Genomic DNA, 22,501 nt, shown 5'->3' on the forward strand with positions numbered 1-22,501 from the left:
GATTCACCATCTTGAAACCTGCTAGATACTAGCAGAATTAAAACCCGACATGGAGAAGATAGCAGAACTCTTACCCAGGTGTGGGCAGGAAGAAAGCAGACTGCATATAACTCAGCATTATTTAAAGAGACTGTTCATACCCCCATCATTGTGGCAGGGGGACCAGTAATCAGTGGTACAGTGTTTACCTTCAAAACCCCTGCACTATCTCACGATGAGATGGTTCAGAGATAGTATATGTTAGGTGAAATGTGTGATAGTGACATCAACGTGTCATGACAAAGAAAAATCAGCAAGAGTTAGAATTGTCAAGAAAGGAAGATTTCTTGGAGCAGGTGAGCTTCAAATTATATTTTATTATCTACTTTCTGAGGCTAATATTACTGCCCCACTGGAAGGGTTCAACCTTGATAATTTCTAATGTAGGCTCCAACAGAAAGTGTTTTGTGGAGACTAGGATGTAGCTTCTCTTTCCATTTAATTGCAAATATTTATGATAATAGTAATAATAACAACTACTACCTTTCCTGCCTTCCTGCCTCTTTTTGTTTTTAAACATCTTTATTGGAGTATAATTGCTTTACACTGTTGTGTTAGTTTCTGCTGTATAACAAAGTGAACCAGCTATATGTATACATATACCCAATATCCCTTCCCTCTTGTATCTCCTTCCCACCCTTCCTATCCCACCCCTCTAGGTAGTCACAAAGCACCGAGCTGATCTCCCTGTGCTATGCAGCTGCTTCCCACTGGCTATCTATTTTACATTTGGTAGTGTATATATGCCCATGCCACTCTCTCACTTTGCCCCAGCTTACCATCCCCCTCCCCGTGTCCTCAAGTCCATTTTCTACATCAAATCTTTATTCCTGTCCTGCCCCTAGGTTCATCAGAACCAATTTTTTTTAAGATTCCGTATATATGTGTTAGAATACAGTATTTTTTTTCTCTTTCTGACTTACTTCACTCTGTATGACAGACTCTAGGTCCATCCACCTCATTACAAATAACTCAATTTCGTTTCTTTTTATGGCTGAGTAATATTTCTTTGTATATATGTGCCACATCATCTTTATCCATTCATCTGTCGATGGACACTAACGTTGCGTCCATGTCCTGGCTGTTGTAAAAAGTGCTAAAATGAACATTGTGGTACATGACTCTTTTTTTATTATGATTTTCTCAGGGTATATGCCCACTAGTGGAATTGCTGGGCCAAAGAATAGTTCTATTTTTAGTTCTTTAAGGAAACTCCATACTGTTCTCCGTAGTGGCTGTACCAATTTACATTCCCACCAACAGTGCAAGAGGGTTTCCTTTTCTCCACACCCTCTCCAGCATTTATTGTTTGTAGGTTTTTTGATCATGGCCATTCTGACCACTGTGAGGTGATACCTCATTGTAGTTTTGATTTGCATTTCTCTAATGATTAGTGTTGTTGAATACTTTCATGTGTTTGTTGGCTACCTTTACATCTTCTTTAGAGAAATGTCTATTTAGGTCTTCTGCCCATTTTTGGATTGGGTTGTTTGTTTTTGTGATATTGAGCTGCATGAGCTGCTTGTAAATTTTGGAGAAAAATCCTTTGTCAGTTGCTTCATTTGCAAATATTTTCTCCCATTGCCTTTCTGTCTTGTTTATGGTTTCCTTTGATGTGCACAAGCTTTTAACTTTCATTAGGTACAATTTGTTTATTTTTGTTTTTATTTCCATTTCTCCAGGAGGTGGGTCAAAAAGGATCTTGTTGTGATGTATGTCATAGAGTGTTCTGCATATGTTTTCCTCTAAGAGTTTTATAGTGTCTGGCCTTATATTTAGGACTTTAATCCATTTTGAGTTTACTTTTGTGTATGGTGTTAGGAAGTGTTCTAATTTCATTCTTTTACATGTAGCTGTCCAGTTTTCCCAGCACCACTTATTGAAGAGGCTGTCATTTCTCCATTGTATATTCTTGCCTCCTTTATCAAAGATAAGGTGACAGTATGTGCGTGGGTTTATCTCTGGGCTTTCTATCCTGTTCCATTGATCTATATTTCTGTTTTTGTGCCAGTACCATACTGTCTTAATTACTGTAGCTTTGTAGTATAGTCTGAAGTCAGGGAACCTGATTCCTCCAGCTCCATTTTTCATTATCAAGATTGCTTTGGCTATTCAGGGTCTTTTGTGTCTCCATACAAATTTTAACATTTTTTGTTCTAGTTCTGTAAAAAATGCCATTGGTAATTTGATAGGGATTTCATTGAATCTGTAGATTGCTTTGGGTAGTAGAGTCATTTTCACAATGTTGATTCTTCCAGTCCAAGAACATGGTATTTCACTCCATCTGTTTGTATCATCTTTAATTTCTTTCATCAGTGTCTTATAGTTTTCTGCATACAGGTCTTTTGTCTCCTTAGGTAGGTTTATTCCTAGATATTTTATTCTTTTTGTTGCAATGGTAAATGGAAGTGTTTCCTTAATTTCTCTTTCACATTTTTCATCATTAGTGTATAGGAATGCAAGAGACTTCTGTGCATTAATTTTGTATCATGCTACTTTACCAAATTCATTGATTAGCTCTAGTAGTTTTCTGGTAGCAACTTTAGGATTATCTATGTATAGTATCATGTCATCTGCAAACAGTGACAGCTTTACTTCGTGTTTTCTGATTTGTATTCCTTTTATTTCTTTTTCTTCTCTGATTGCTGTGGCTGAAACTTCCAAAACCATGGAGAGTGGGCAACTTTGTCTTGTTCCTGATCTTAGAGAAAATGGTTTCAGTTTTTCACCATTGAGAACGATGTTGGCTGTGGGTTTGTCATACATGGCCTTTATTATGTTGAGGTAGGTTCCCTCTATGCCTACTATCTAGAGAGTTTTTATCATAAATGGGTGTTGAATTTTGTTGAAAGCTTTTTCTGCATCTATTGAGATTATCATATGGTTTTTACCTTTCAGTTTGTTAATATGGTTTATCACATTGTTTGATTTGCATATATTGAAGAATCCTTGCATTCCTCGGATAAATCCCACTTGATCATGGTGTATGATCCTGTTTATGCGCTATTGGATTCTGTTTGCTAGCATTTTGTTGTGGATTATTGCATCTATGTTCATCAGTGATATTGGCCTGTAGTTTTCTTTTATTGTGACAACTTTGTCTGTTTTTGGTATCAGGGTGATTGTGGCCTCATAGAATGAGTTTGGGGTTCCTCCCTCCGCTATATTTTGGAAGAGTTTGAGAAGGATAGGTGTTAGCCCTTCTCTAAATGTCTGATAGAATCATCTGTGAAGCCAGCTAGTCCTGGGCTTTTGCTTGTTGGAAGATTTTTAATCACAGTTTCAATTTCAGTGCTTGTGATTGGTCTGTTTATATTTTCTAGCTCCTCCTGGTTCAGTCTTGGAAGATGTTTTTCTAAGAATTTGTCCATTTCTTCCAGGTTGTCCATTTTATTAGCATATAGTTGCATGCACTAATCTCTCATGATCCTTTCTATTTCTGCAGTGTCAGTTGTTACTTCTTTTTCATTTCTAATTCTGTTGATTTGAGTCTTCTCCCTTTTTTCCTTGATGAGTCTGGCTAATGGTTTATCAATTTTGTTTATCTTCTCAAAGAACCAGCTTTTAGTTTTATTGATCTTTGCTATTGCTTCCTTCATTTCATTTTCATTTATTTCTTATCTGATCTTTATGATTTTTTTACTTCTGCTAACTTTGGTGGGTTCTTTGTTCTTCTTTCTCTAATTGATTTAGGTGAAAGGATACATTGTTTATTTGAGATTTTTATTGTTTCTTGAGGTAGGATTGTATTCCTACAAACTTTCCTCTTAGAACTGCTTTTGCTGCATCACATAGGTTTTGGGTTGCCATGTTTTCATTGTCATTTGTTTCTAAGTATTTTTTTTATTTCCTCTTTCCTTTCTTCAGTGATCTCTTGGTTATTTAGTAATGTATTGTTTAGCCTACATCTGTTTGTATTTTTTTACATTTTTTTCCTGTAATTGATATCTAGTCTCATAACATTGTGGTCGGAAAAAATACTTGATATGATTTCAGTTTTCTTACATTTACTGAGGCTTGACTTGTGACCCAATATATGATCTATCCTGGACAATGTTCCATGAGCACTTGAGAAGAATGTGTATTCTGTTGTTTTTGGATGGAATATCCTATAAATATTAATTAAGTCCATCTTTTTTAATGTGTCATTTAAAGCTTGTGTTTCCTTATTTATTTTCATTTTGGATGATCTGTCCATTGGTGAAAGTGGGGTGTTAAAGTCCCCTACTATTGTTGTGTTACTGTCACTTTCCCCTTTTATGGCTGTTAGCATTTGCCTTATGCATTGAGATGCTCCTATATTGGGTGCATAAATATTTACAATTGTTATATCTTCTTCTTGGATAGATCCCTTGATTGTTATGTAGTGTCCTTCTTTGTCTCTTGTAATAGTCTTTATTTTAAAGTATATTTTGTCTGATATGAGAATTGCTATGCCAGCTTTCTTTTGATTTCCATTTGCCTGGAATATCTTTTTCCATCCCCTCACTTTCAGTCTGTATGTATCCCTAGGTCTGAAGTGGGTCTCTTGTAGACAGCATATATACAGGTCTTATTTTTGTATCCATTCAGCCAGTCTATGTCTTTTGGTTGGAGCATTTAATCCATTTACATTTAAGGTAATTATCAATATATATGTTCGTATTACCATTTTCTTAATTGTTTTATGTTTGTTTTTGTAGGTCCGTTCCTTTTGTGTTTCCTGCCTAGAGAAGTTCCTTTAGCATTTGTTGTAAACCTGGTTTGATGCTGCTGAATTATGTTAGCTTTTGCTTGTCTCTAAATGTTTTAATTTCTTTGTTGAATCTGTATGAGATCCTTGCTGCGTAATTTTGGTTGTAGGTATTTCCCTTTCATCGCTTTAATTATCTCCTGCCATTCCCTTCTGGCTTGAAGAGTTTCTGCTGAAAGGTCAGCTGTTAACCTTATGGGGATTCCCCTATAAGTTATTTGTTTCTTTCCCCTTGCTGCCTTTACTATTTTTTCTTTGTATTTAATTTTTGATAGTTTGATTTTATGTATCTTGGCATGTTTCTCCTTGGATTTATCCTATATGGGACTCTCTGTGCTTCCTGGACTTGGATGACTATTTCCTTTCCCATGTTAGGGAAGTTTTCAACTATAATCTCTTCAAATATTTTCTCAGACCCTTTCTTTTTCTCTTCTTCTTCTGGGGCCCCTATAATTCAAATGTTGGTGTGTTTAATGTTGTCCCCGAGGTCTCTGAGACTGTCCTTAATTCTTTTCATTCTTTTTTCTTTATTCTGCTCTGCAGTAGTTATTTCCACTATTTTATCTTCCAGGTCACTTATCCATTCTTCTGCCTTAGTTATTCTGCTATTGATTCTTCCTAGAGAATTTTTAATTTAATTTGTTGTGTTGTTCATCATTTTTTGTTTGCTCTTTAGTTCTTCTGGTTCCTTGTTAAATGTGTCTTGTATTTTCTCCATTCTATTTCCAAGATTTTGGATCATCTTTACTATCATTACTCTGAATTCTTTTTCAGGTAGACTGCCTATTTCCTCTTCATTTGTTTGGTCTGGTGGATTTTTATCTTGCTCCTTCATCTGCTGCATATTTCTTTCTTCTCATTTTGTTTAACCTAATGTTTTTTGGGTCTCCTTTTCACAGGCTGTAGGTTCATAGTTCCTGTTGTTTTTGGTGCCTGCCCCTAGTGGGCAAGGTTGGTTCAGTAGGTTGTGTAGGCTTGCTGGTGGAGGGGACTGGTGCCTGTGTTCTTGTGGATGAGGCTGGATCTTGTCTTTCTGGTGGGCAGGACTGTGTCCAGTGGTGTGTTTTGGGGTGTCTGTGACCTTATTGTGATTTTAGGCACCCTCTCTGCTAATGGGTGGGGTTGTGCTTTTATCTTGCTAATTGTTTGGCATTGGGCTTCCAGCACTGGAGTTTGCTTGCTGTTGGGTGGAGCTCAGTCTTAGCATTCAGACGGAGATGTCTGGGAGAGCTCCTTTCCTGCCATTTCATAATAAACTTTGTGCTATGCTCTGGGGTAGACACGACATATAGCATCTCTTTAATCTTCATGTAATACTATCAGGGTAGAAATTATCATCTCCATTTTGCGCAAGTAGGTATAAATGTCAACAGAAAGGACAAGATGGGGAATGGAGTCATTCTGTTGGGGCTTAAGAGAGAAATCCAGAACTTTTAAAGCTCCTTTAAGTAGGTAAACGTGCTCCCAAACTGGTTTGCCTCTGCCCCTTGCCATTTCACTGCCCCACCATCCCAAGCCAGTCTCTTGTTTCTCTTCTCTGCCTTTACTACCAATCTACTTCTCTCCAATATCTGTATTGTTCGGTGTCTCTTATTGGCACAGTTGTCTGGAAAGGATTGCAGACCAAGTACAGCACCAGACATAGAGTAGGTTCTAATGACTATTTGTTGAAAGACTTAACAAACATTCTGAAATTCTGTGACCCATGTTATAAATGTCTGATAGCAACTGAAAGGATTATTCTGAGGAAAATAGAATTTACAGGAGTCAAACTTTACTCTAAAAGAATGAGTCCACCTTGGTGGAATTTAAACCCTCATCAAGCTGGGTTGGGAGAGAAACACTGGGGAGTAAGAGCTTTGCCACATGGTCTCCCGGTCACATGGAGTGGCCACCAGCCTGGATGATGATCAAAGCTGCTCTTATTCCATATTTGCTGTGGAGCTGAAGACTGGCTAGCAGTCCTGGAAACACGTCTGTATGTTTATAGAGCTGGAAGAAAGATACCAGCACAACCAGCCCACCCATTTGATGGGATTGTAAAAGCTCTTAACCAAGATAGTACTGCTTTCCTTTACCCTGTTCTCCACTCAACCCAATGCCACCCCCAACTTGCTAAGAGTTTGGACTTTCTTTGAGTTGGGACTGAGACCAGCAGAGACCGGAAGAAGAGACTAAAACTTCACAGAGTTGTTCACCAGCAAAACCAGATATGTGCACACCTTCCAGTCCTGGCCTCCATCATTGGGCCTGACCAACAGCCCTGGACCCAATGAAGAACACAAAAAAACAGTGAGAAAGCCTGGCTGGAGATTGGACCAGAAGCAGAATGACAGTCCTGGAGCAGCATTTTGTGCTCCCTGCAAGTTCATGAACAGGAGGTTTGGCCTCAGAAAAATCTGAGTTTGGATCCTGGATCTTCCTGTTTCTATCTTCACCAAGATTTTTGCAGGCATCATTTTATTTCATCTTCACAGTGACTTAGATGAGGCTCTACACAGCATGTGAAGGTCAGGGCTAGGACCAGAACTCATGTTTGCTGATTCTTCAACAAGGGCTCTTTCCCCTGCATCCTATCGCTTCCTTGTTTTGCTATTGTGGACACAGGAGAAGGTTTTGTCTTTGCTTTTCAGAGTGAAGACCCTGAGAGAAACCACTTTCAGAAAGACCACTTTCTCAGAAAAGGTCCATGACTATTGTCAGAGGAGTAACTGCCTGCTGATTTTCCTTCTAGAAAGTTTCTAATGTCAGGTGGAGCATGGCTAACAGTGCTCCAGTTTGTGAAACTGAGCCTACAGGCTTCAAAGGGATGATAAGAAAGAAAATATGTCTTTTCAAATGGAGAGGAGAGAGTCCTGAATGAGGGCACCCCAGGGTCCTGAGACTCTAAGGGAATGTTCTCAGGGAGTCTGTGCCTAGGGCTCAGCTGGGGTCCTCTCACTGTTCATCAGGAAAGCTGCAGTCTTGGGCTCAAACTCTTTTCTGTGGACCATTCAGGAGCAACAACCAAGTGCTGGGAAGTGAAGCAGATCCTCAGAATGTCTTTTCACCATCAACATTTTTTAAAAATTGAATCTGAATCACTTTAATGATTCAAGTTTTCTCCAACATCCCCCGCCACTCCAATTGACAGGCTGCCCTCATTCCCTTTCTCACCTGCCTGGCTCCTGTGTTTGCAATCCTGCAGTTTGTGGCCAAATGTTTAGGTGAGTCTTATTAAATAAGGTACTTTTAAAAAAGGTGATTGAAAGGGAGAGAAATGCCTAAAGTTTATTCATTTTGCACCCTCGTCCTGGAGTAGGCTTTGTTCCTGAAAGAGAAGGTGGAAGTGGGAAGATGGATCGCTCACGTGAGTTCCTGAGAACTACTTGGAGGGAGTTTCAGGGCCCTTCCTGGATTTGAATGACAGGCTTTTAAAAGTCCATTCTGCCTCTGATAATGGAAGATGCTCTGATCATTCATTTGTTCATTCATTCTTCCATCGAACATTTGCTGGACCCCATTGTCAGGCACTGTGGGGAATTCAAATTGAAGATTAAGTGATCTTTCTCCTTCAAGGACTTTACCATCTATTGGGGGCAATAAGTCATGCTCAAATATCTATGCTACAAAGTGGGTGTGTCAGTGACTAAGACAGTCGACTGCTGTGAGCTTTGTTTTAGGGAAACAGCAGCTCAAGGAACACATATGAGGCCACCAGCTTTCCACTGATGGAGACTGGGAAGCCAAGGGCAGATTTCACAGAGTATACTCACAAGTGCCGTGTGGACTAAATGAAAGTATGACGACAATAGTAAGTAATTTATTAATCATTAATAGACACTATCCCCAGAGTTGTATATGCATCACCTTATTTGGTCTTCACAATAACTTTACAAGTACATACTGTTATTATGCCCATTTTACAGATGAGGAAACTGAGACCATTAGAGGGTCTGAAGCCTGTCAAAGGTGACACAGTCAGAAGTGGTTAAGAGCATAGCCCATGCTCTTAACCGCCCTGCTATACTGCTCCCACATGAGTGTGAAAATGTACCCTTACAAAAATCCAATTCTAGAAGGAATAATTTCATTGCGTTGGCCTCATGTACTGCCAAACTCCAGTGCAGGCTCACTCTACTAAAATGTGAGTGCAATGGGACAGAAGCTGGGGGAAGTGAGCTCTGTTTGGTTGTCTAACTTTCATCATATGTTCTTAGGCCCTGGGCCTGTAGTGTCCAAATAATCTTCACAGGGCAGTGTTATCTGAGGTGGTGTGTGAGAGAGTGACACACACACTTCCATAGAGGACTATGGGGTCAGCTGCCTGGCTGGCAGCCGGCGGAGAATTCATGGAACTTGGATGGCCTTCGGAACTGGTACCCCGTGAAACCATTCAGCTTATCTTGCTACATTTATTTTTGCTTATGGGAACTCACCACCCTGGGAATGCTATCCCCGTGATAGTCTGAGTGTACAGGACAAACCAAGACAATGGAACAACAGCTCCAGGGAAACCACAGCCTGGCTCAGTTCTGAAAGGGCTGTTTTAGAGGACAGCAGAATTTTAGTGATGGTAAGGAGGAAGATCACAGCACCAGTTTGCTGCACTGTTTCTCTTTGGACACATATGAGCTTTGTTTACAACTCTTATAGCTTTCTGTTGAAGTTGGCTTTCACTTGCATTGCTAGGATTAGGATAGAATAAGACCATGCTGGAAGATCAGCCCCCAAGGCTACCCTTCAGACCTTGGTTGTCCATTCCAAGTGTGTGGCTTCCTGATATGTACCAGGTGTTTTCCAAGGTGGTAATACTTCTGATGAGATGCAAGTACTGGTAGAGGAAAGAAGAGTAGACCATCAAAGGGCACAGGTCTCAATTTATGTCATAAATTGCACTATTGATCTCCTACAGTTGAGCTTTCTAAGGTCTTTGAGAAATTCTTACAGGTCCTGGGAACAGGGAATTCAAGCCAGTTTGTATGGTGACCAAGTACCAAGCCCATCTCTCAATTCTTCTTTCAACACAGAAGCACAGTGATTGAAACAGAATAGTGAGGGAGTACAAGTTTGTTGAATGAATGAATGAATGAATGGATAAATAAACACATGTTTGAATATATATAAGCATAAATGAATAATAAATGATAAAAAGTACAGATGCTTTCTGACCAGACATGAAATATATTTAATATCTAGTTTTGTCAGACCCAGAAGATCATTTCCAATAATTAAAAAGAATGAAATGAAATCCAGTCATTGATGGTTTTATAGTTTGTGTGTCAGCAAGGTCCCTCTCACCTATCAGCATCGGGTACTTATTCTTACTTTATCTATTATATTTTCTGGAAACTTACCTTTCCTTGAAAAGCAGGGTTGTATTCCAGCAGCTGTCAGGTCATGACACAGAGACAACTGCCTTCTCTGCTTACTCATAAGAGGGAACATGATCAATGGCCAGGTGGGTAAAAATACAAAGAAGCAGAGGTAGCTAAAGACCTCCTTTGGAAGGTCTTGTGAAAGCTCTCACTCTACGCAAGGTGGGAGCCCACTGTGGCCAGGTGGAGAACAGCAACCTCATCAACACAGCAAAAGGAGCAAGCCTTAAGGCCCCGGTGGGTTGTGGGGAAGGAGTGGGAGAAAGTGGGACAGGAGATGGAACAAAGGGAGAAATGATTACACTGTTCTAAGCCAAGGCTTAGCTAGCAAGGTGCTGTGAAGAGGGAACAGGCTGATTCCTAGACCAACAGCAGCCCGGATAGAATGAAACAGTGAAAATTCATGTGACTGCAGGGAGGGTCTGTGGACTAGAAGAATTAGAACTGAGCAGCTTGGACACGAAAAGGACCCTTAGAGGATGTTTGAGGAGTTCAGGTGGCCCATCACCACTCTGTAAGGACTGGCTCCATAGGCCAGGACCCACAGTGGGCACTGGGGATAGAATTTTGACCAAACACTCCCTGACCACGTAGAGCTTGCTGTCTAGTGGGCAATAGAAAGAGTCCTGGATACGTTGTGAAAACTTGGGGTTGTGGTCCCAGCTCCCCACAGCTTGTACTGGGTCACCCTGTACAAATCGCTGTGCCCATCTGGGCTTTGCCTGCTGAGTATCCTTGTGCTCAGTCTCCAGGCTTATGCTTCTAAGAAGGTCTTGTGAAAGCTTCTCTTTGTATTCTTTTTATTTTAATTCAAGTAATGTGAATTAAAGTATCTTTTATTTTATTTTATTTTTTATTTATTTATTTTTTTGCGGTACGCGGGCCTCTCACTGTTGTGGCCTCTCCCGTTGTGGAGCACAGGCTCCGGACGCACAGGCCCAGCGGCCATGGCTCACGGGCCCAGCCGCTCCATGGCATGTGGGATCTTCCCGGACCGGGGCACGAACTTGTGTCCCCTGCATCGGCAGGCGGACTCTCAACCACTGCGCCACCAGGGATAGTGCGCCACTATCTTTTATTTTAAATGGCATGAATATAATATTGCATTTGTAAAAATTCTAGATGCCTCTATATCCATTTATTTATGCATTCCTCCATCTAACAGTATATTCATAGAGGTCCAACAAGAGCAGAGTTTCCCAATTTTCCTTCGGTTGAAAGACTGTGAATCATTTGAATTTGAATGGCAAATATACATCATTCCTACCAGTAAAACAAAGTTTTTTTATGATTTGCATTAAAATGGAATAAATTGTAAGGAATCTAGGTCATTGAAAGAGTGGCATGACTCAATAACTGAGGGAGCTGGGATCTTGGAAAGGGGGGCTCTACTTGTGCATGATTGTGGTTGGTTTACTTGGACTTGTTCTCTTCTCTTCAGGTACCAGACATGCTCCAACAATGGACTGGTGGCAGGGTTCCAGAGCCGCTACTTCGAGTCAGTGCTGGATCGCGAGTGGCAATTTTACTGTTGTCGCTACAGCAAGAGATGCCCATATTCCTGCTGGTGAGTTTAGCAGCCAAACGCAACTCCTCACTGCTTCTGGGGCTGGAGGGGAGCTTGCGGGAGGGGGTGGGGTGGTGGTGGTGCTCTGGTCCAGGTTTCTGGCTTCAAATAAGCCTGGGCTGTCACAAACAAGTTTTAAATATAGCATCTAGCCTATAGAAGGGGATGGATGGATGGGTGGATGGATGGATGGATGAGTGGAAGAAAACGCCAGAATAATATTCACACTGGGAGAGACCTTACAGGTCATCAACCCAATGCTCCTTCTTTTGGCAGAAAAGGAAACAAACAGAATAGAGCAAGGATGTGACTTGCCCGAAACCACCCAGCTATTTCATGGGGGTTCACTTCTATGCTGAAGTGTACTGACTCCTGTTTCAGTGCTCTTTTCTCTCTATCACAATAACTACTCATCACATTCAAGGCTGCTGAACCCATTTGGGAATGTATGTTTTCCCGCGGGACTTTTTTGGAAGAAGCCAACCCCGTTCCAGGTCAGAGTGGCAAACATAGTATAAAATTACAGACTAAAAAAGGAGGCTAGTGCTTTCTAGATAACTATGTAATTCCAGTCTGTGAAATTTTGTTCCTTTCCGGCTCCCTGGGCTGATGCCAAATATCCCATGACCTAGCCTTTGAGTTGACTAGGAGATTGTGTGTATATTTATTTACCCTGATAACTTACACTGGATGTTGACAACATAACTTGTCCCAAGTTCTTCAGTCTGCAAACAAGTCAGACATTTCTGCTTTGGACAAAGGAATCCAAAAGTGTCAACATTTGAAGGTTGGCTGACTCAAATGATGTATCTCTCCACAGTGTGATGCTTGGAAGAACAGCCTTGTGGGTTATGCTTATTCTCTGCAACCAGAGAGCATTACTCCACAGATGCCCCAGTGGGGCACAATGTCTCTAGGGATATGCATCTCCAAACTCTTAACGTTTTTCTGTTTGAAGCAATGATAAATGGTAAATTCAGAGATCAAGGTCAGCTGATATCAGTAGCTATCTGATGGGGCAGGGACCTCGTCCAGCTTTCCAAAATGCCTCCATGAATCTGTTCTTACTCCATCACAGCAGGAAAACAGGCATGGCTAGGGTGTAGGATATAACTGTGAAAGGTCCTGAATCCAAGGCCAAAGGGGCTTCACATTCTGGGGTAGAGTAGAAGGAGCCCACCAATCATTAAGATGCTAGGAAATTAATGAACATGGAGCTCTGTAGGTAGGCAGAAAGTCTTGATATCAAAGACTGACAAAGAGAGATGTGCAACTTTTCTTAAATTGCCCAAGACATTCAAATCTCTGGTAGCAACATTTATCCTTGGCTTTGGTCTGCAATGGTCTGCCCATCCTCCTTCACCACCCTACCCTCCCTCTTCCTCATCCCACTACATCACCCAGATATGTCACTGATGGTTGGTAGAACCAAAGGGTGGGGGGAGAGAGGAGAGAATTACTCAGAAAGACACAGCAAGTCAACTTAGAAGCGGTCCCTCTAAGGAAGGCTTCACTTGGCTGCAACTCTTTCTGGTTGCGTGGTGTTAGAGCTGAGAGCTACCACGGTTGTCAAGGAAATGGTACTTTTTCAAAGGGACACTTGGAGCAGCAGCAGAATGAGACTGCCGTATCACCATGGTAAGCAGTGCATGACTCACTATCCCATTGGTGTGTCTAGACATTTTAGTGGCATCTTTAAATTTCCTGAGTCATGACGGTATATGCTTTTCTAAATTGAACGAAACCTCTAGGGCATGAATTAGGTCATATTTCTTCAGCATCTCAGCATATTGCCTGGCACAAAGTAGGCCCTTAGTAAATTTCTCGAATGAATAACGAAACATCACAGGCGCATAGGAACTGTAACAGTGGTGAAACCTGACATTGATATGATGATGTTTTATAGTGGAAAAAGACTTCATTCACAAGCATCATTTTATTTGATCCTTTTAACAGCCCTTTGGAGTGAGAACTGTTTTCCCACACCTTCCCACAGTGAAAACTCCTGATAACTCTCTTATTTGAAACCTTCCCTTACATCACTTTAACTAGCTTGAATCACCTCCCAGGGAACTGGACATGTGTAGGTGGGGACATTTTTCTCTTCCCACTTTGAAGGCCATTCTGCAGCACTGAGCCCGACACTGAGAAGTGAGCATCTATCCTCTCTGTGCTTGCAAGCTTTTAGGGATTCAGGAATAGCACCACTCTGCACAGGAAAAAAAAAAAAAAATCATCCAACCAACTCCCACATAAGTGCGTGCGGGATTTATTTGTTTGGTGGGAACCAAGGTGCTGCTCCCATTTCAGTCTCTGCAGTTTCTCATGAGATAATACAGCATCACTGAACTCTGGCAAGAAAGCGAATTCCTGATAGATGCAGACATGGCGTCACTCACCGGTCCCCACTGGGATTGGATACATATGTAAATATTACACATATTTATTTCTATGTGAGAATTAATTCTTAGTCCATTCATCTGCAAACCACAAACACATCACTGAGGAAGCCACAACCTTTCACAGACTGTTTGAAATAATTCCTCAGTCTCCAAACAGCTCCAGCGGCTGCATGCCATGCACCAGGCTGTCCCGCATCAGCACGCTAAGGCTGTCCATGTGTAGAATATGTCCCAGGAACCGACAGCTTTGAATTGAGCATGTGTTTCCTTTCCTAAATGGTTCTTCTCCAGATTCGTGACCTTTCATCAGGTTCACTGGATAATATGTTTTGACCAAAAAAATAATGTCCTTCCTCAGAATTAACATAGATAACCCGTTAGTTATCCTTCAGCCTTGAGGTTCTATGACTTTCAGATGCTGCATTCTATTTTCCACTGCCTGGTCCCCCTCTCCCTTCTGCTCAAGTCATAGCCACAGAATTTTTTTTCTTAATTTCTAGATCGCTCTAGCTAACAACAACAACAAAGTCAGTTCATCAGCATATTCTCCTCTGTCTACCCCAAAGCACTCCATCAAAGCTAATCTTTAGCTCCTACTCTCATTGTTCAGATTTTAATACAAGATGGATAGTGTCTGCATGACTGTTCCCCATGAAATCGTGGCAGGGACAAGAATGACCTCGTAGGCACTTCCACTGTGGCGTCTGTCACCCCCACCCCAGCTCAGATGCCTGCTGCAGCACTGTTCCCAGAGGTCTGGTGGGAAGTGCAGCTTCTACACTGGTTCTTCTGAGCAGGTGGAAAGCTGTTATTATAGAGATGGAGACATCCACACTTTGAGAAATAGGACTGAATGTTAACATTTAAAGCAGCTTGCATTGAGTTTAGATGCTTCGGTGCCCTGGACCAACCATTGCCTGGCATTGCATGATGCACACACAAAGCACTCATTTTGGGAGACAATGGCCCCTCTGAGCTTGAGCAAAAGCAGTCATACTTTTCACCAGTCGGGGTGGCCGTCGTAATTACTGTGCCATATTTATAATACAGAACTGTGTCTGCTGCATGCATATCAGTGCTGCCTCCCTTCTTATGCACAAACTTCAAGAGCAGAAATTTCAGAGATGTCGCTGGTTGTCTAGTAAGTATTGGGTAACGAAGGCCAGGCCCTACTTGCTACTTTAGAGCAAAGTAAACCTCGCAATTTGAGACCAAATTTGTCATTTGGTTCTCTCTAGTCTGCTCCCCTTTACTGTTTTCGAGAAATAATCATTCATTCTTCTATTCATGAATTCATTTAATCAGACTGAATATAAATGAATATGAAATAAGTACAACTCATAGACTTTGATTCAGTTCCTGATGATCACGATGATGATGATAATGATGTTTTTATTTATTGAGCACCTACCATGTTAACACGTTTACTTTTATTTTGAATTATATTTTATTTTTTAATACAGCAGCCTTTTATTAGTTACCTGTTTTAGAAATATTAGTGCATATATGTAAATCCCAATCTCCCAATTCATTGCACCACCACCACCACCCCCGTTTTCAGCCTTGGTGTCCATACATTTGTTCTCTACATCTGTGTCTCTATTTATACCCTGTGAACTAGTTCATCTGTATCATTTTTCTAGGTTCCACATATATGCGTTAATATACGATATTTGTTTTTCTCTTTCTGACTTACTTCACTCTGTATGACAGTCTATAGGTCCATCCACGTCTCTGCAAATGACCCAATTTCGTTCCTTTCTATGGCTGAGTAATATTCCATTGTATATATGTACTACATCTTCTTTATCCATTCATCTGTCGATGGGGATTTAGGTTGCTTTCATGACCTAGCTATTGTAAATAGAGCTGCAACGAACAGTAGGGTGCATGTGTCTTTTTGAATTATGGTTTTCGCTGGGTATATGCCCAGTAGTGGGACTGCTGGGTCATATGGTAATTCTATTTTGTTTTTTAAGGAACCTAGATACTGTTCTCCATAGTGGCTGTATCAATTTACATTCCCACCAACAGTGCAAGAGGTTTCCCTTTTCTCCACACCCTCTCCAGCACTTGTTGTTTGTAGATTTTCTGATGATGCCCATTCTAACTGGTGTGAGGTGATACCTCATTGTAGATTTGATTTGCATTTCTCTAATAATTAGTGACGTTGAGCAGCTTTTCATGTGCCTCTTGGCCATCTGTATGTCTTCTTTGGACAAATGTCTATTTAGGTCTTCTGGCCATTTTTTGATTTTGGTTGTTTGTTTTTTTAATATTGAGCTGCATGACCTGTTTATATACTTTGGAGATTAATCCTTTGTCTGTTGATTCATTTGCAAATATTTTCTCCCATTTTGAAGGTTGTCTTTTCATCTTGTTTGTAGTTTCCTTTGCTTTGCAAAAGGTTTTAATTTTCAATAGGTCTCATTTGTTTATTTTTGTGTTTATTTCCATTACTCTGGTGGTGTACCAAAAAAGATCTTGCTGTGATTTATGTCAAAGAGTGTTCTTCCTATGTTTTCCTCTAAGAGCTTTATAGTGTCCAGTCTTACATTTAGGTCTAAATCAATTTGGAGTTTATTTTTGTGTATGGAGTTAGGTAGTGTTCTAAATTCATTCTTTTCCATATAGCTGTCCAGTTTTCCCAGCACCACTTATTGAAGAGACTGTCTTTTCTCCATTGTATATTATTGCATCCTTTGTCACAGATTAGTTGACCAGAGGTGTGTGGGTTTATTTCTGGGCTTTCTATCTTGTTCCATTGATCTAAATTTCAGTTTTTGTACCAGTACCATATTATCTTGATTACTCTAGCTTTGTAGTATAGTCTGAAGTCAGGGAGTCTGATTCCTCCAGCTCAGTTTTTTTCCCTTAAGATTGCTTTGGCTATTTGGGGTCTTTGGTGTCTCCATATAAATTTTAAGATTTTTTGTTCTAGTTCTGTAAAAATGCCATTGGTAATTTAAGAGGGATTGCATTGAATCTGTAGATTGATTTGGGTAGTATAGTCATTTTCACAATATTGATTCTTCCAATCCAAGAACATGGTATATCTCTCCAACTGTTTGTGTCATCTTTGATTTTTTCATCAGTGTCTTATACTTTTCTGAGTACGGGTGTTTTACCTCCTTAGGTAGGTTTATTCCTAGGCATTTTATTCTTTTTGTTGCAGTGGTGAATGGGATTGTTTCCTTAATTTCTCTTTCTGGTCTTTGGTTGTTAGTGTATAGGAATGCAAGAGATTTCTGTGCATTAATTTTGTATCCTGCAACTTTACCAAATTCATTGATTAGTTCTAGTAGCTTTCTGGTGGCATCTTTAGGATTTTCTATGTATAGTATCATTTCATCTGCAAACAGTGACAGTTTTACTTCTTCTTTTCCAATTTGTATTCTTTTATTTCTTTTTCTTCTCTGATTGCCGTGGCTAGGACTTCCAAAACTATGCTGAATAATAGTGTTGAGAGTGGACATCCTTGTCTTGTTCCTGATCTTAGAGGAAATGGTTTCAGTTTTTCATCATTGAGAATGATGTTGGCTGTGGGTTTGTCATATATGGCCTTTATTATGTTGAGGTAGGTTCCCTCTATGCCCACTTTCTGGAGAGTTTTTATCATAAATGGGTGTTGAATTTTGTCAAAAGCTTTTTCTGCATCTATTGAGATGATCATATGGTTTTATTCTTCAATTTGTTAATATGGTGTATCACACTGATTTATTTGCATATATTGAAGAATCCTTGCATCCTTGGGATAAATCCCACTTGGTCATGGTGTATGATCCTTTTAATGTGTTGTTGGATTCTGTTTGCTAGTATTTTGTTGAGGATTTTTGCATCTATATTCATCAGTGACATTGGGCTGTAATCTTTTTTTTGTAGTATCTTTGTCTGGTTTTGGTATCAGGGCGATGGTGGCTTCATAGACTGAGTTTGGGAGTGTTCCTTCCTCTGCAATATTTTGGAAGAGTTTGAGAAGGATGGGTGTTAGCTCTTCTCTAAATATTTGATAGAATACACCTGTGAAGCCATCTGGTCCTGGACTTTTGTTTGTTGGAAGATTTTTAATTGCAGTTTCAATTTCATTACTTGTGATTGGTCTGTTCATATTTTCTGTTTCTTCCTGGTTCAGACTTGGAAGGTTACACCTTTCTAAGAATTTGTCTCTTTCTTCCAGGTGGTCCATTTTATTGGCATAGCGCTGCTTGTAGTAGTCTCTTAGGATGCTGTGTATTTCTGTGGTGTCTGTTGTAACTTCTCCTTTTTCATTTCTAATTTTATTGATTTGAGTCCTCTCCCTCTTTTTCTTGATGAGTGTGGCTAAAGGTTTATCAATTTTCTTTATCTTTTCAAAGAACCAGTTTTTAGTTTTATTGATCTTTGCTATTGTTTTCTTTGTTTCTGTTTCATTTATTTTGGCTCTGATCTTTATGATTTCTTTCCTTCTACTAACTTTGGGTTTTATTTGTTCTTCTACCTCTAGTTCTATTAGGTATAAGATTAGATTTTTTATTTGAGACTTTTCTTGTTTCTTGAGGTAGGATTGTATTGCTATAAACTTCCCTCTTAGAACTGCTTTTGCTGAATCCCATAGGTTTTGGATCATCGTGTTTTTGTTGTCATTTGTCTCTAGGTATTTTTTAATTTCCTTTTTGATTTATTCAGTGATCTCTTGGTTATTTAGTAATGTATTGTTTAGCCTCCATGTGTTTGTGGGTTTTTTACGTTTTTTTCCCTGTAATTTGTATCTAATCTCACAGTGTTCTGGTCGGAAAAGATGCTTGATATGATTTCAATTAATTTACCAAAGTTGATTTGTGACCCAATATGTGATCTATCCTGGAGAATGTTCCATTTGCACTTGAGAAGAAAGTGTAATCTGCTGTTTTCGGATGGAATGTCCTATAAATATCAATTAAATCTATCTGGTCTATTGTGTCATTTAAAGCCTGTGTTTCCTTATTAATTTTCTGTCTGGATGATCTCTCCATTGGTGTAAGTGAGGTGTTAAAGTCCCCCACTATTATTGTGTTACTGTCGATTTCCTCTTTTATTGCTGTTAGCAGTTGCCTTATGTATTGAGGTGCTCCTATGTTGGGTGCATATATATTTATAATTGTTATATCTTCTTGGATTGAGCCCTTGGTCATTCTGTAGTGTCCTTCCTTGTCTCTTGTAACATTCTTTATTTTAAAGTCTATTTGAACTGATAGGAGTATTGCTACTCCAGCTTTCTTTTGATTTCCATTTGCATGGAATATCTTTTTCCATCCCCTCACTTTCAGTCTGTATGTGTCCGTAGGTCTGAAGTGGGACTCTTGTCGACAGCCTATATATGGGTCTTGTTTTTGTATCCATTCAGTGAGCCTGTGTTTTTTGGTTGGAGCATTTAATCCATTCACGTTTAAGGTAATTATCGATATGTATATGCCTATTACCACTTTCTTAATTGTTATGGGTTGTTTTGGTAGGTCCTTTTCTTCTCCTTGTTTCCCACTTAGAGAAGTTCCTTTCACATTTGTTGTAGAGCTGGTTTGGTGGTACTGAATTCTCTTAGCTTTTGCTTGCCTTTAAAACTTTTGACTTGTCTGTTGAATCTGAATGAGATTCTTGCCGAGTAGAGTAATCTTGGTTGTAGGTTCTTCCCTTTTATCACTTTAAATGTATCATGGCACTCCCTTCTGGCTCGTAGAGTTTCTGCTGAAAAATCAGCTATTAACGTCATGGGAGTTCCCTTGTACGTTATTTGTCATTTTTCGCTTGTTGCTTTCAATAATTTTTCTTTGTCTTTAATTTTTGTCAATTTGATTACCATGTGTCTTGGCATGTTTCTGCTTGGGTTTATCCTGCCTGTGACTCTCTGCACTACCTGGACTTGGGTGGCTATTTCCTTTCTCCTGTTAGGGAATTTTTTGACTGTAATCCCTTCAAATATTTTCTCAGGTCCTTTCTCTCTTTCTTGTCTTTCTGGGACACCTATAATGCAAATGTTGGTGCATTTAATGTTGTCCCAGAGGTCTCTTTGTCTGTCTTCATTTCTTTTCATTCTTTTTTCTTTATTCTGTTCTATGGCAGTGAATTCCACCATTCTATCTTCCAGGTCACTTATACCTTCTTCTGCCTCAGTTATTCTGCTATTGATTCATTATAGTGTATTTTTCATTTCAGTTATTGTATTGCTCATCTCTGTTTGTTTCTTCTTTAATTCTTTCTGGGTGTTTGTTCTTTAATCCTTCTAGGTCTTTTTAAAACATTTCTTGCATCTTCTTGATGTTTGCCTCCATTCTTTTTCCGAGGTCCTGGATAATCTTCACTATCATTATTCTGAATTTTTTTCTGGAAGATTGCTTGTCTCCACTTCATTTAGTTGTTTTTCTGGGGTTTTACCTTGTTCCTTCCTCTGGTACATAGTCCTCTTCCTTTTCACTTTGTGTATCTTTCTGTGAATGTGGTTTTCCTTCCACAGGCTGCAGGAATGTAATTCTCCTTGCTTCTGCTGGCTGCCCTCTGGTGGATGAGGCTATCTAAGAGGCTTGTGCCTCATTTACTTCTTATGCATGCGACTCATGATACTATGACACAGATCTGAGAATTGAGGTGCAGAAATTGTGACTTGTTCAAAGTACTGAACTCAATTCCAACAGGTCTATCTGCTTCCCAATCCCATGTTCTTTGCAGAGAACTGGGCTCTCTGAGTGTTGATAAGGAAATAAGGCCTGGACAGATGAAGTATTAGGTAACAATACAGTAGGCACCCAGTAGTGAAAACAGAGAAGAAAGTGGTTATTTTTGCTGAAGGGGAGATGTTGCAGGTGGAGTTTTCCCCACTGATTGCAGGACCATGGCAATCATGATGTAAGTTGGCCAGTGAAAGCCAGCATGAATCAAAACAAATGTGTGTGCTGACCAGCCCTGAACTTGGACAGTGAGCTGGAAACTCAGTTCTAAGAGAATAATTTGGAAAATACTTAGGGACTTTCCTCTTCTAATTTAAGTCACAGATATTTCTGGAACTATGTTCCCCATGTTGTGATACATACTTGAACTGTTTGATATACAGATCTCCAAAATCTGCCACAAGTGGACAGACATGAACATACTGCATTCTTTCTCATACCCCCAGAGTTCAGGGTCTCTCTGCAGAGAAGGGCACTTTGGTGACTACAGAGTCATTTAGTCTCACGTGACCACTTTCCCCAGCTCTTTGCAGGAGAAGCCAGGGTGACTGTTCCCTTGAGGTTGCTTTACTTTATGCATAAGTGAAATTGGGTTTTACTTTTCACATTTGTGCAAAAATAATTCAAACAGGTTCTGGTACAGCACCTATTGGGGGTGCCAGGCCACTGGCAAATTAGCCTAACCTAAAGTTTTCTCATTTCTTGTAGCTTACCTAGAAAAGCATTTATTATGCAAGAGGATTGATCACAAACAGATTCTGTTTATTTAAGACATTTCTCAATGATTTGCCTGTCAGAAAGGGGCATCCTCTTTTTGGCTGGATGCAGAATGTAGGCCAGCTTCAACACATCAAGTCTATAAATGTTGAATTTCTCCTCCATGCCCACTGCTGAACTAGATCATAAATGTGTATATGACTTCCATGTACCAATGACCCCTCAAAGAGTTCACTGTATTGATCATCATCGTGAAACAAGATGCTATACAGTATTCTGTTTTTAATCAAATGCTAAATAGGTGGTGCTAACAAGTAATAGAACATTAGAATATGATATTTTAAATAAGGTGTTAATTGGGAAGTGGAGAAAATAGGAGCAAAACAGAAGTAGAGATTGGACTGACCAGAAGAAGCTTCTCTGAAATGTTGTTTGAGCATGGGCTGAGCTCTTAAAAATGGGATGGAAAACATTGTTTACTCTTGTCTTTAAAAATGCTGAAGTATGGCTTCCTCAGGTACCCCCTTCTGGTTTGTTAACTTGTAAATGCTGAGTTTTCTTCCAGTTTTTACAGTAGAAGTCTGTAGTGTGTGCCTCTCTGGCATCCCACAAAGTGGGATAAGGTTGAGGATGTGACACTAGCTGACTTTGGGCCACGAGATATGACTCCATTTGTTCATGTGCACTCCAGTGGGGTGCATGGCCTGAAAGTGGAGCCTCTAGGATGACCCCAAATAATCCAGCTGTCCTACCTACCAGCAGGTCAGACATGTAACAGATATGTGCTGGTGCTATGAAGTCTGACTTTATGTTCAAGTCTCAGTAATCAATAATAAAGGTGAAGTTTGTTAAAATCTTATACTGAGTCACTTTCTGTTAAAGAATAGAGTCAAAACCCTTTAACTATTAAAACTGCATAATTTCTTAAGCAAACCTCCGACAAAAAGTAAAATTGTCCTCTTTATCTAACTAAATTCTATCTCTACTCCCCTTTTTTAAATGAATGTGAT

The 22,501-nt window shown here is 39.8% G+C and overlaps 1 protein-coding gene across 1 annotated transcript in view; it reads left to right on the forward strand.

Annotated features, from left to right (window-relative positions):
• The window catches only part of DPT (dermatopontin), a 40,994-nt gene that overhangs the window by 10,671 nt on the left and 7,822 nt on the right, over positions 1 to 22,501 (forward strand). The window contains exon 2 of the mRNA XM_060088593.1: positions 11,570 to 11,695. Coding sequence (XP_059944576.1) covers positions 11,570 to 11,695 — 126 coding nt within the window. The remainder of the gene's footprint in view (positions 1 to 11,569; positions 11,696 to 22,501) is intronic.

The sequence above is a fragment of the Mesoplodon densirostris genome, chromosome 2 (genome assembly GCF_025265405.1).
Source record: "Mesoplodon densirostris isolate mMesDen1 chromosome 2, mMesDen1 primary haplotype, whole genome shotgun sequence".
NCBI lineage: Eukaryota > Metazoa > Chordata > Mammalia > Artiodactyla > Ziphiidae > Mesoplodon > Mesoplodon densirostris.